Below are 15,495 nucleotides of genomic sequence, written 5' to 3'. Positions count from 1 at the left end.
TTATCTTGAATTCACATTCTCTTCATACATCAAAATTAAAATGGTCATGATCCTATATTCACTAAATAGAAACGAACACCAGCATACTAAAAACAAATTCTTTCCTCCAAGCTGTGTATGTCAAACATAATCTCCCAAATCCTTAAAAAAAATGATGAAAAATTAAGAGAATTACAATATACTCTACAAACAATACTGTACCTATGAACGTCTTCATGTCACACAGTTTCAACTGAAGAATTATGTTTTCCGTGGAACCTCGCATTCGTCTGCGCACGAAGACGATATTTTATGAGGTACTTACTATAGTAGATTCACATCAACCGTGCATTTGATGTCTAGGCCAGTCCCTTACGACGCTCCTGATTGGCTGTTGATATGCCAATCACAGGGCTGGAAACTCCCAGTCTCTCTCGAGAGTTCACATGGGTTGGATTTATGTTCCACCTTTCCTTAGGGATAAGTCTTTCAAAAGTATCCCTCAGGAGAGGTGGTATATAAATCCTGCCTATGTGAACTCTCGAGAGAGACTGAGAATTTCCAGCACTGTGACTGACTTATCAACAGCCAATCAGCAGCGTCGTAAGGGACTGGCCTAGACATCAAATGCACGGTTGATGTGAATCTACTATAGTTTAGTGCATTTGCGCGGACTGTGAACCCTAGGAGGAGGAGGAGGAGGAGGAGGAGGACTTCTACTAGGGTATTTCAGCTGAATGTGAGTATAAATAGATCAAAGGACGACATTCATTTTCTTCCAGAATGACTCAGTTTTTATCAGTTTCATTGATTTTTTTTTTTTTTTGTATGTGTGTGTCATAATTCATCATGACTGTTCCAATTGACAGAATAACTTACCTCTGTATGAATGCGTGGACCGTCATTCGCAGCATCTGGCGAAACCTGCACATAGGGGGAGGCATACTTTAGAATATCTTTTCAAAATGGACATGTATGAAGGGAGACAAATAAACGGGTTAAATTATGTTCTAGATGACTAACCAATAACTGACTGCATTCTAGCTGCCGTCTTGCACCAGCATTCAAATAGCTTCGATTTTTTTCTTTATTAAAGCTTTTCTTTTATCATATCAAGCATGCAACATGCACTTCAATTGCAAGTATTCAAATCCTGTGCAGTTAAACAGACATTTGGGTAATGCCGAGCAAATCTTTTGTCAAACTTCTCATAGAAATTGCTCTGAGGGTACAAACTTTATGTGAAAAGAATGCTTCCAACAACAGGACAAATGAAAGGAGAGGAAAAAAAGAGCTCTGAAAAGATGCAAGATATCACACAAAATTCACAGTGCATTTCTAAATCATAACTACAGAAGCTCAGATAACTAAAAAGCTTTACTAATTACAAAAGAAATGAAGGCCATTGCATTCATAGTTTAAAAGTCTTCAAATGCAGTTGTTGTCAAAAGAAAAACGTATTTCTATAGTCATTAATTTCTGACGGCTTAAACTTCTTCCTCTTGCAAAATTCATCTCAGCATGAGTAAAAGTACGTAAAATAATAAAGGGATGTATGAATGTTCAATAAGAGGATAAGCACGCACTACTGAAAACAAATTAATCAAAATACGACAGGATAGGAAGGTTAATCTTTACGAAGAAAAAATTAAGACAATTTCGCTGGTCGAATTCGTCATTTAAGTTGTGATTTTATCTTAAATGAAAATTATCTATATTATTAGCGGATATTTTTCAAATGCGGCATATGAATGAATTAAATTCTTTTAGGTAACTATGAATGCAATATGAAAGAAAGATTGTATTGGTTCAAGTGTTTGGTCTTCTTAGAAAAACAATGAGAAACGTTCCCGAGTTTGTATGTACGTATGTATGCATGTAGGTATGCATGTGGGGTTGCCATTTCTGTATTTCCGGTAACTTTTAAAGCTAATAAGATTAAATATCTACCACAACTCCTAAAGATAAGATGCAATAAGTTGTCTGATACAAATACCAAGCGTAAAGTGTACAGTAACTTCTTAGTCCGTTATTTTTTAATTTTACAAGGGCAAGCCTGGCCTACCGTACAGGAGATACTAATTATCTGCACATTATTACAGAGGAAAAAGGCATAGCTAAGCTTTTTTCCCGCAGACTGCGAGAGAGAGAGAGAGAGAGAGAGAGAGAGAGAGAGAGAGAGAGAGAGAGAGAGAGAGAGAGAGAGATTGAGATTCTCACCTCAAGTATGCTGGAGATGTTTTCGATGGTGACTGTGCTCGCCACGATCTTCTGAAGGCACCTGAGGGTCACTTCGTAACATTTTTGGTTTTCGGTTTTGAGAGTTTTCAGGAGGATGGCCACGTGGACGCCGCTGTCATTCTGGCTCTCTGTGTTACCGATCTTCTCTTTTCTATTCGTACACACAACTGGTTTCGTGGGTCCTCCTTTTTCCTTTCCACCTACAAGAATTTCTCCACTATTTGTACTCGTTCTGTTCCCCTCGAATGCTTCCACTCCCTCTCCACACGCGAGGCCAGAAGACAATGCAGCATATTCTCCTTCTGGAGTAGCACCATCACTGTCGAAGTACTCAGGAAAGGTCGCGCCTGCTGTAGACAATGTCGCATGCCCCTCATCCCAAGGAGGTCTGTTCACGTGAAATACGCAGAGATTTTTCAAATCTTCGGAAACATCGAGGATATCTTGGTAGGGGTCGTTTTCCTTAGCTGGCTCATTGCTGCTCAAACTCTGTGGGTTCGATACCTGTGACAGTAAAATTTCTGCTTGACAACTCTGCAAATATTGTTTCTTATCGGGCATGAGATACCCTTTGGGTGTAAAGACCTGTGATGACCAGGCTTGCTCTGCATGTAAATCTTTCATTTTTATGACGTGTTTCTCGTACATGGAATCTAAGTTATTAAAAAGTTCACTCAATTTAGCTTGCAGCTCACTGTTTACTTTGTTCTTCTTTGATTTTGGTACGGAGGAAATTTGTGTTTTCGTCTCTTCTATGATTTCCTTAGTCACATCAAAATCTTCCACACTATATAAACTGTTTCTTTTACTAGCTTCGTCAACATAGCGGAAAATTTCGTCCAGTTTCTCGTCAATATAGCGAAATTCTTCATCTTCACTAGTCATCCCTTCAAATCCTGAGTAATCGTCGTTTTCTTTCATAGTCACTGAGAGCCGGTTTTCTTTGCCGCCTTCGTTGGTAATGAAAGGCTGACTAATCTCTTTCTTTATTTCCATTTTCGTCGCTGAGCTGCTATTGCCATGCAAACTGTCAGTGCTGTGAAACTGCTTTGAACTGTCTATTTCCTGATGAACCATCGATTCGAAACCTGAATCCTGACAGTTTGAGTAATAACTGTCCGCCTTTTTGGTGTTTACTTGACAGAAAGCGACAAATTTACTCTCATTTTCTTTCAACATTTCTTGCTCGAGACTCAATCTGTTACATAACTTTTCTAGACTCTCTAAACAGTCGACGGTTGGGGGAGGAGACTCACAGCGAAGAGAGGACCGCTTTCTCAATCTAGCCTCATCAACAGAAGACCTTTTCTTTAGTTTTACATCATCTACAGCTGACATTTTTCTTAGTTTTACCTCGTCGACGGATGCCCTTTTTCTTATCGTTATTTCATTCATTGGAGTTTTTCTTCTCAGTTTCACCTCTTGAACGGGCGCATCTCCTTTCAATTCAACCTTCCTGACGGACGACGTTTTTTCTGATGTCGCCTCGAGAAGTGGTTTATTTTCCAGTATAGGCTCCTCAAAAGAAGATGACTTCTTGACTGGACTTAAAGGCCTTTGACTGTTTTATGATGGGTAGCGACATGGGTTCCCCGATGTCAGGCAACTCTTCAAAGGAAGACGCCCACCCATTCCGTAGGGTCACGAGGCTCGCAAAGGGAATGAATTCTTCTTGACTGCAATCAGAAGGTTTGTATATGATTCTCTGAGTTTCCTGTTTAATGCTCTTCTTCTCCTCCCACTCCAGTGCGTCCATGACTTCCAAAGAATTTTCGTGAGCTGAGAAATACTCGGTTTCGGCGAACTTGGGTGTTTCGGCGATCGTCTTGAATATTTCATTGTTGTTGTCTGTAAAGCCTTTCGGGGGAGTGAAGGCATCGTGACATGCTCCATCTTTCTCGAGACTTGCCTGATCTGGTTCGCACATGTTGAAGTGACCGACAAACATTGGAGGAGGAGTAATGATGGGCTGTTCTGGGTAACAAGGATCCGCTGTCAAACCTAACGGCGAGAAGTTTGTCAGATGAATTGGAGTTGATATATCAGTAACAGTGGTGGCGAGGTTGATTATCTCTTCCTCTCTGAGCAAGTGGAGGCGGAATTCTTTGGGCGGTTTACTAATATCGCTATCACTGGGATCCAAGCCGTTGGAAGCGGCACCTTTAGTCATACTCTTTTCAAAAGAAAAACTATCGAGGTCGATTAAATTCACCTGTTCATTTTCGAGCTTAACTGAAGTCCCGGCCGGTGACTTGTTGTTACTGGGTGCAATACTTCGTCTAGGACTGTCTTCAATGGGAGGAGTAATGTCCACTCGTTTCACCTGTTCCATATCAGCATCATTTTTAGTTTTGTAATTTCGAGCGTTGGCAGTGGCGCTCTCTAGCAGCTGCGTCGTTTCTTTCAAATAAGCTTCGATTTCAGAGGTAAGGCTTTTCAGCTTATCCTTATCTGTCAACTCTTCCCTTCTTTGGCAATGGGGCGTCAAAGGGTTTAATCTGAGCTGTGGAATGGGCACGTCCATCAGATTACCAGGTGAAGCTGGGGCAAGTCTATCACATGGATGTGGCAGAGATGCCATCTGCCCTTCACAAACTGCCTGCATGGATGACGTTGCAGTAACCTCCTCTTTACCCAACAGTACGTCTACGTCGTCATTTGTCAAGGACGTCTGACCTGACGGGAGGCTCTCTATCGTGCTGTCTATTGTATTGCTGCCCCTGATCAAGTTCAGGAGATTAGCCTGGTTTTTTCTTGCACAGTATTCTTCTATACTGTCTGGGCTAAATTCTCCGCTACTGGAAAAACTCATCAAGTCTTCGCTCGAGTTCTTCTGCTCTTTGATTTTGCCGCTTTGTTTGCTCTTCTTGTTCTCGGCTTCCTCCTCGCCTTCCTCACCCAAGATTTCCAAAATCACTTCCAGAGGTTCTTGGTATCGCGAATACATTATCCGCCTCGAGCTGTGTGTCTGTATGTTGTCAGCCTCTTCAGCCTCCTCTTCATAATCGTCATCCACACAATACTCCTCGTCGTCGTCATCAAATTCCACAACATTTCTAACATCACCATCATATTCCAATTCTTCACCATAATCGTCATCATCCTCATCAACAAAATATTCATACTCGGCAACGGCTTTGTCACTGTCCCCTTCACTGCAGTTACCTTCTGCATCTTTTTCTGATCTGACCAGTTGCTTGTCCTGCTCAAGCTGCCCATGCGCCAACCTCTGCTCGTCAGGCATTGTCTGCATGCCCATTCCAGTAGTGCCATCGTCCTCAAAATTCCAGCTGTCATCATTGTCCAAGCCGTCATCGCTCACTCTTCCATTTTCAACTTCTAAAACAGAAGGGACTTCCGTGGCATCAGACTCTTCGTCAGCACTACTGGCAAAGCTGCCGCTGTCATGGTTAGATGCATCAGCGCAGCAGTCGGGGCCTTCATCACACCGCCGGCAGAAACCCAAGTCCGACGCTACACAGGCTCTGGCATCGGGAGAGTGCCCGTCTGAAGAGGAGCAGCACATTTCCGTCGACGACCCTCCCACCGAGGACGCATCCTCAGACGAAGTAGCACTTTCACTCATTTCGGTTGACCCCTTCTCGGAGGAATCCCCTTCCGAATCGATCTCCTCGAGGCCCTTTTCGAGTTCGTCCTGCACCTCCATGGCATTCTGCCTCGTCATCACAGACCTCCTGGGCACCCTCTTGACCATTTGCTGAACTCGGAAGACGCTCTCCTTAGTGGTGTGTATCTTCTCCTTCTTTTTGGCATATTCTTGGATGATGCTGATGTTCTCCTTATTCTCGAGGTCATTTCCTCCTCCTACCTTCTCGATGACCTTGTTCGTTTGGGTGTTTACTGTCTTCACAGTCTCGATGATCTTCTCTTTGCTCAGGCTGTACTTGACGAGCTTGTAATTGTCGTTAGCGAGGCTTTCGAGGATGTTGCTGTCTTCTATGTTGATCAAATCATCGGGACTCTGTACCTCCATAATTATCGCGTTATAAGGTGCCGGCACCCGTGAATCCCATCTCCCTTCGTCATTAATTTGGCTGATGCGGTATCGAAGGACTTGATTCTGAAAAAAGAAAAAATACACATAAGTCACATCAAGAGGTAACAAGAAAGAAGAATAATTCAAACATCTACCATGGCTATTAACATTTTCGATCTGATGATAAGAAAAAAATAACTAGTATGCATAATAACATTCATCTAGTGTTATTGCAATGGCCATTAAGAAAGTTCAAACCCATCGTGTAAAATTAATGTTAGAAAATTTCAACGGTGATACATAATGCATACATGCAAAAATGGATCTTAAAGGAGATACATAATGCATACATATAATACTGGATCTTAAAAGAATGACATCAAGATCATTCAGACGAACTCCCACTGACGTAAACTAAGCATTCTTAAAATCCCCAAGCAACAGCTAAAGCATTATCCATCACCAACTCTTTAGCTCCTCAAAGAACAGACTCTTTCGTACAAAACATACTTCAAGTCTACTGACTAACATTTCAACGCTTCATTATACCCCGACTGCCACTCGTATACCTGACGGCGTCAATAGCCTCGTCGGTGAGACGCCAGCAAGTGCTGATTAATCAATCAATTGTATACCTGGCTGATGAGGTTCGCTGAGACGGACATTTGTGTGTAAACTCGCGAAGAATTTTGCACATTGTTTTAAACAGAAGAAACAAAATAATGGACCCTTAAAAGGCTCTCTAAAGACCAAGTTCTCCGTTCACTGTAAAAGAGTTTCGTCGACTTTGCGATTTATACATCGTCTTTGGATACAGCACTATCCCTTTCGTGTATTATGACGTCGTGTGATTCCATTTCAAGATACGCTGCTCAGAGTAATAGACCAGTTTAGAAAGATAACATTCGGAAACCACGATTTTTTTTTTTTTTTTTTTTTTTTGCTCTATCACAGTCCTCAAATTCGACTGGGTGGTATTTATAGTGTGGGGTTCCGTATTGCATCCTGCCTCCTTAGGAGTCCGTCACTCTTCTTACTCTGTGCGCCGTTTCTAGGATCACACTCTTCTGCATGAGTCCTGGAACACTACTTCAGCCTCTAGTTTTTCTAGATTCCTTTCCAGGGATCTTGGGATCGTGCCTAGTGTTCCTATGATTATGGATATAATTTCCACTGGCATATCCCATATCCTTCTTATTTCTATTTTCAGGTCTTGATACTTATCCATTTTTTCCCTCTCTTTCTCTTCAACTCTGGTGTCCCATTGTATTGCCACATCAATGAGTGATGCTTTCTTCTTGATTTTGTCAATCAACGTCACGTCTGGTCTATTTGCACGTATCACCCTGTCTGTTCTGATACCATAGTCCCAGAGGATCTTTGCCTGATCGTTTTCTATCACGCCTTCAGGTTGGTGCTCGTACCACGTATTACTGCAAGGTAGCTGATGTTTGTTGTACAGGCTCCAGTGGAGGGCTTTTGCCACTGAATCATGCCTCTTTTTGTACTGGTTTTGTGAAAGTGCTTGCTATGTGGTTTATGGTTTCATTTATCGTACTGCACTTCCTGCATATGGGAGAGATGTTATTTCCATCTATCGTTCTTTGAACATATCTGGTTCTTATTAGTATTATTATTATTATTATTATTATTACACACACACACACACACACATATATATAATATATAATATATATATATATATATATATATATATATACATTTAGATTATATATATATATATATATATATATCATACATTATATATAACATACATATATATTATAATAGATATATATAATAATAATATAGATATATAATATATATATAGATTTATGGGAGAGAGAGAGAGAGAGAGATGGTTAACTTTTATTTTTTAGAATATGCAGCTTTTTCGTACCAGTATATACATTTTATATTATATATATATATATATATATATATATATATATATAGGTATATATATATATATATATATTCGTGAAACTCACAGAGAGAGAGAGAGAGAGAGAGAGAGAGAGAGAGAGAGAGAGAGAGAGAGAGAGAGAGAGAGAGAGAACATGTTCGTACTGTGCGAGCACGTACAAGATTGCACAAGCTAACCGCTATATCCTCAGTAACTTCTTAGCTACGGCATAAATTTGAAGGAGGTATCCGGGATATTTGCCTGAATTCGGAATTACATACCTTAAGACTCGAGTATATAGTGATCATTACATATTTCATAGTTTTTATACTTATTTATTGTAGCGATACAGCTTTTATTTAATTCGTCTATAAGCTAGACAGATGAACTGTCGTGAAAACGAAGCGAATTCGGTCTTCGGGGATCTGATTTGCAGAAATTTGACGCAAACTTACAATCATTATTATCGCTTTTATATTATCGTTAGTCGATGGCATGAGTACACCATACATTCATACGAAAATGATGACTATGATAATAACCATACTAATCACAGTGATGACAATAAAGATGATCCTCACAAAAAAAAAAAAAAAAAATTCTCACCTTTGACTAAAAACTTCCGAAGAGACCTCGACCCTGAGGTGGCCTTTCAACTCGGAAATTACTTATAAACTGCCCATAGATCACCCCTTATCCTCACCCTCTAATTAGGTAGTATCTTTCGAACACGGATCTCCTCCCCGTGAAGCGCTCAGAATGACAAGAATTCATTCTCCACAACCCCCCCATCCCCCCACCCCCATTCTTCTTCCCCTTCTCAACCGTCCCTTCCGTTCTCTCCTCTCGGCGTCCTGCTTATTCAGACATGACAGGATAACATTGCTAAATGCCTCTATTTCGGCGAAAATCAATTATTGCCACATTTATCGTTTAGCTGGTGGATAATACAACGAAGAATACACCAAAATTTAAACGATCTCTCAGCCCCTTCAAACTGTATACACAAACAACGTCAACAGCACGTCGATCTCTATTCGTCGCTTCTTGCCTGTTTCTGGGCGTTAAGTTCAATAACATATTCATTTACACGATCTCTCAACAGTCGGACGCAAAATAATGATAATAATAATAATAACAAAATAAAATTAATCTTAAAAAATCTTCATTTGCAGAACTCGGGAAACGGAAGTACGTGCGAGATGAATATTACAAGACATAGGTTCAATTTACATAAACTGTGTCCAACAAAATAATTTATTACGCGAATCTGGAAAATTACTGCGTACATGTTTAGAGCATTACAAGCAAATCAAAGTGCAATTTCTCCTAGGAAATGCGCGGCATAACGTCAGTTTAAAATGAGGATACATACAGCACATAAGCAAACAAGTGTCAATTACCTCAGATGCAAGAATAACAAACATACTACAAGTCTACAAGTGCACCGGAGACACAACATTGAATCAAATAAATACGCAGGCAATATACGAATGAATGTTAATCGCAAGTAAATAAATGATACACACATAAGACATTGTAGCGCAGTCAGCGTACACTACAATGAATATACTGTATGCGTCCATGCAAAGCCCGTTGAGGCCAAACAACCTTCCTTTCTTCTAAAGCAAGAATCAGCATCCCCTTGAAATCGAGGGAAAAAAATAAAAAGTCTGAAAGGGAAAGAAGCGCTGTCATTGAGCAGCAATTTCCTGAAGACTTTTCTCATGAAAAGACTCCTTTCACGAGCTCCTGCGATATCCTGCACATTCCCCCTTCCCGCCGGATTAGTTCCTTCAGGTGTCCTTTGAAAGCGAGAGTGTATCCTCTGTTTTCTTTGACCAGGGATTATATTATGAATAAGACTGTTTTCATTGAGTTAAGAGGTTCCTCGTGATCCCGCGCCTGTCAAAACAGTGAAATATAATCGATTTTATTTGTCCGTACAAAAATGACGTAGTGGATACATTTAACTTTTTTCTAAGATTTTGTATTTATTTCTCCAGATTTGGGTCTGAGAAACATAACGAGATTAATTTCAAGTAAATTCTATGGTTAGTTTTTTAAGATGTGGCGTCCCGCTTTTTTCAGGCAACGGGCCCGGTACTTGCTTACAGGGGAAAATGCACCCCTGGCAGCACTCACATAAAAATTTACAGAGGAACGATGAAAATCCATAAAAAAATCTAAAAACATTCCTATTCATCAGATCCATCCAGTATGGTTTTATCCTTTTAAATGTCTCCTGACAAAGATAAAACGCATTTCACATAATCCACGACTATTATCAACATGAAAATGTCATGAACTTCAAGAGGAAAACGTGACATTTCAAGGAATAGTGTGTGTGTGTGTGTGTGTGTGTGTGTGTGGAATGAAATATAGAGTATTGGCCAAAGGCATAACACTGGGACCTATGAGGCCATTCAGCGCTGAAAAGGAAATTGAGAGGTAGGTAGGTTTGAAAGGTGTGACAGGAGGAAAACCTCGTAGTTACACTATGAAATAATTGCTAGGAGAGGGTGGACAGCAAGATGGACGAAAGATAATATGAATGGAGGTAGAGTAAAAGGAATGAAAGGGGTTGCAGCTAGGGGCCGAAGGGACGCTGCAAAGGACCGTTAGTAATGCCTGCAGTGCTCCTGTGAAATATGGTGAAATACGAGGACAAGGAATAGTTAAAGACACATTACTGCCCCGCAACAAAGCTAAGTCATGCAGTTAAATCGTTGGAACTTCATACGTTGAAACTGGTTGCAAATACCATATGGCTAAGTAGACTTATACGCATCTCACTTCAATAAATGAAGTGCTATTGAAGTGCTTAATCTTGTTTGTATCTACTATTGCACTTCTCTTTCCGTACTGGCTGCTTTCCCTGATAGAGCCACTGAGCCTGAAGCATTCTATGTTTTAAATTAGGGTTGCATCAAGAAGCATATATCATTCTGTGGAGATGACGTCACCGCTACAAGCATCTTGAAACGTATGCGTCGTGACAAAAGAGAGCAGATCATCTGATACGTCTCCTTAATGGTACCCGCAAACCAGATCACGCCGCAACGCACTGACGAGGGAACGGTGACGCGCAAAGTAAACAAACGAGAAACGAATTGCGCCACTGTCAACAACCGTACACCGCCTTGCAAAATATATCCGGTTACTCGGCATCCAGACCTCGGTCGCCACGAAACGGATGACACAAGTACTCCGACAATTGACGTACAAGCAAGCGCACGAGTTCATAGAGGGAAGGAAGTGAGATCACTACACTGTTTTTTTTTTTCATCTGTCCATCCGCCTGTGGTGTTTGCGCATGGTAACACTGCGTCCCGGGCTTCAAATAATATCTTATTTCGAATATTAACGGTGTAATTCGCATACAGTAAATTATTAAAACACTTTTCAGTTGCAAATGTATACCCAGATGTCCTTTTATTTACCTAAAACTTACACATAGCGTAACTATTTAAAGCCCGGGATGCAGCGTTACTATGCGCGACCACCACAGGCGGATGGACAGATGGAAAAAAACAGAGTATATGTAATATTGTATCACGTGATCTCAAGGCAACGGAAATTGTGGCGTTTCTCAAGATTTTATGGTTTGATTTACTTCAGCATTGCTGGAATATTCCAGGTTATGTAAATCTGTGTAAAGATTATTATTCTAAGGCTGGTGAATGGATTAAACGGTCGTTAACTTAGGTTGAATGAATATCCAATGTGCTAAGAACAGGGTGAAAGATCTATGTTCAGTGTGCATTCATCATTCAAAAAATTAACTCCTTAATAATTTGTGAAAACTTAAATCTTTAGTAACAGCTATGAAATGCTCTTCCTTTACATTCCAGTTCCCTCCTAAATAGAAAGAATGCAAATTCGCTAACTGAAGCTGGAATAAACATAAAATAAATTTATTTTTTCTCATCAATAACAAAAAACATTGCCGAGAAACTACAAAAAGATAATCATTCCCAACCAAAAAATACTCAGAAAATACGTAGGTAGGATTGATAGACTAAAATATAAAATATTTTATATTTTATATTTCATGTGAAGTCTAGAAATTCACGTTTATTAAAATCCTTTTCCATAAAAGGAATAAACAACAGTCTTTAGGAAACTAAGCATAAGCATTCAATAATAAATTAAATTATGTTCCTATATAACTCAAAATATTCCAGTACTGATTTCTAATCAAATGAATATCCAACTGATAAAAACCCGTAGCCCAAAATTTTCAATGGAAACATTGTATAAAATAATGATCAACAAAATAAAAAATATATATCCCGTAATTAATGCGATACCCGCTTCTATAACAAAATAAAATGGATATATAAATAAACGCAGAAAAAAAAAATTAACAATGTAACTACCAAAAACAAACTGTAAACAAAATAAAGAAATCATAGCCTCATAATCGCACCAACCCCTTTCTCTAAAAAAATAAAATAGATAAATAAATAAATACAGAAAAGAAATTACCTCTGACACGAAAAACAAAATGTATAAAAAACAATAAAAAAAAACATAGTCCCATAATCCCAGGAACCCCTTTCCCTAACAAAATAAGATAATTATTAAACATATGCCGAAAAAAAAACATTAACTCTGACACTTCTTACAGGTGGGAGGTTAAGGAGGTCGCCTTTGTATATAACCGAGAAGTGACGTCAGTCTCCCCTTTCTCATCTGAAGTGACGTCATTCTCTGAAGTGACGTCATTCTACCCTCTCACCTGAAGCTGAGCGTTCACCTCTCGTCTGTTCAGGGAGATTAAGTCGCAAGACATCACAGGAAGGATCATGCTGAGAGCAGCGGGTTCGTGGCTTCGCTTCGATCGTAACCAGAAGACGATAAAAGCTTCCAGAAGAAAGAACGACCTTCTCCTATAAGGATTTTGATGGTATTACGAGCCATGCGCATTTAGTATATACAGCGCTCACGCAATTGGCTTTTTAGTGATGGTGTTCGACGGTCTTTCAGAGAGAGAGAAAGAGAGAGTGAATAGCTAATTTCTATTATGATAATATACGAAAGAAAACGTAAAAATAAAATTATACATAGATAATATATATATATTATATTTATTATCTATATATAGATTATATTATAGCCAGGAGAGACCAGAGGAGAGAGGACAGTTGATAGAGAGAGAAGAGAGAGAGAGAGAGAGAGAGAGAAGATGCTAGATGATTCCTTCAAAACTTCAGCATCAAAGATAAGAAGTACAAGAAATCATAGACTTCTTCTATAGATATATATGTATATATATTATATATATATATATATATATATATATATATATATATATATATATATATATATAAAATTTATTTCGAGCATGTATGCGCATACTACGCAACTACGGTGATCGTTACATGAAAAATAGGCGAGTAAAATCGCAAGTAACCTACAGAAAAAAATAATAATAAACGAGAAGGTTGGCAGAGGGCAACCCCTCGCCTTCCCCCCTCCACTTCCGCCAGAGCATCTCGTAACGACGTGTGCCGGGGTATGTTTCCTTCTTGCAGCATCTTCGCAGACAAGCGCTGAGCTTGTGCTACAGGAATTTATTTGCAACAGCTTATTAAAGGCCTTTTCTCTACGTAACCAACGTGTTAAGCGCATTTGCACTTGTGTTTAACGCACGTATTCCCTGTTATGCGTACGTATGAATACCATACCAGTGTTTTATGTATGTACATATACATACATATATATGTATATGTGTGTTCATGTACATAATACACAAGTTCCACGTATTCCCATGCTGTTAGCAAAAGACAAGACATGGTGCTTAAATGGGCACCTTTTATATATATATATATATATATATATATATATATAATATATATATATATATATATATATATATATATATATATATAAGTATCATGTGGCCGAAGTTGCAAAATGGCTCAAAATGTCTACACTGCTGTAAAATTCCCGTAGAGTTTGAAAGATCCAATAATAATCCCCAATTTGAGATAACATTTTTTTATTTTTTCAATTAGCCATTTTACGGTTTTACATGATACGAATTTACGGAACTGAAAAACACTGATGTGATTGACAACAAAAAAACAAGAGGGAAAGCATTAATAACAAATCAAAATAATGGAAAAATAAACATGAAACCATTCCGATATCAGTGGCTTCGGTATTCAGCGAGTTCGCAGACGTAAACAGAAAGAGCCGATGGAAGCCATAGGTACGCAGACTCCGACCAACGTCATCGGAAAGATGTAGAGGCAAGTTGAAAAATAAAGAGGCCTTATAAATAACCTGGATGTAAGCTGCTTCGGTACACAAAGGCATGTACCACTTGTTCCGCCGAGCAGTTATCCATCACGTTGTTCCTGGGCATTCGATTGCTGGGTGGAAATCGCGTTTCCGGGTTAAAATTATCAAGCGGATACGAAGGAGAGAAGACTGGAGACATTTGCTTTCTTTTCTATCCCCTCTCAAATATATAGTCACGTTCCAAGAGAGTTCCCTCTCTTGCTTATAATCACATCTCTCTTAACTTAAACATACGAATCGTCTCTTATTTTCTCTCTCGCTCACATCCCTCAGACACAAAGTCATCCGCAATCAGAATCTCTCTCTCTCTCTCTCTCTCTCTCTCTCTCTCTCTCTCTCTCTCTCTCTCTCTCTCTCGTAAATGATACTGCGATCATCTCTTGTCCCTTTTTATTCTTCTCCTCCTCCTCTTCATCTTGGCCTCCCAGACCAAATATGATCACCTGACCCATAAATATTAAGTTAATTAATACCGATGGGAATCCATCCAGGTAAGGCACACCTATGGCCGCTAATGGACAACGCCTAATCAATCTTCATCGATTATCGCCCTGTCATTAGCATAGTAATTAACTTTACAAGTATGCCACTCTAAAATGATATTAGGAAACACACACTAATACTGGGACCTAAGTCTGTCTATCTACGCATCCAAGTATTCATCTGCATGAGGGTGTCTACCTATAAGTGTATAGGAAAAGTTGTTGTTATTATTATTATTATTATTATTAATAGTTAGTAGTAGTAGTAGTAGTAGTAGTAGTAGTAGTAGTAGTAGTAAGAAGTGACAGGAGATAATGGGAAATAAGACACATATATCAAAATAGAAATAAAATAACACATTGATAAATAAGTAAATAAAAATATACTAAAAAAAAAGCTATTCACATTGAACGACGTACAAATAATAAAAAAAATTCACTAAAATTAAAATACAAGAATTTAGATGGAATACGACAGACACCCCATACCAAATAAAATTTTAAAACCTTTTGGAAGTCCAACCCGGAAGCCGTAATACTTATTGTGGTACCAGTTTGTAAAAGCGAAGGTACTCCTG

At 39.1% G+C, this 15,495-nt stretch overlaps 1 protein-coding gene across 1 annotated transcript in view; it reads right to left on the bottom strand.

Annotated features, from left to right (window-relative positions):
* The window catches only part of LOC135223507 (uncharacterized), a 590,163-nt gene that overhangs the window by 475,337 nt on the left and 99,331 nt on the right, over positions 1-15,495 (bottom strand). Inside the window, 3 exon segments of the mRNA XM_064261950.1 lie at positions 859-903; positions 2,200-3,744; positions 3,746-6,301. Of these exon segments, the coding sequence (XP_064118020.1) occupies positions 859-903; positions 2,200-3,744; positions 3,746-6,214 (4,059 nt within the window). The 5' untranslated portion in view covers positions 6,215-6,301.

This window comes from Macrobrachium nipponense, chromosome 10, assembly GCF_015104395.2.
Source record: "Macrobrachium nipponense isolate FS-2020 chromosome 10, ASM1510439v2, whole genome shotgun sequence".
Taxonomy (NCBI): Eukaryota; Metazoa; Arthropoda; class Malacostraca; order Decapoda; family Palaemonidae; genus Macrobrachium; species Macrobrachium nipponense.
This window is presented reverse-complemented; position numbering and strand designations above follow the sequence as displayed.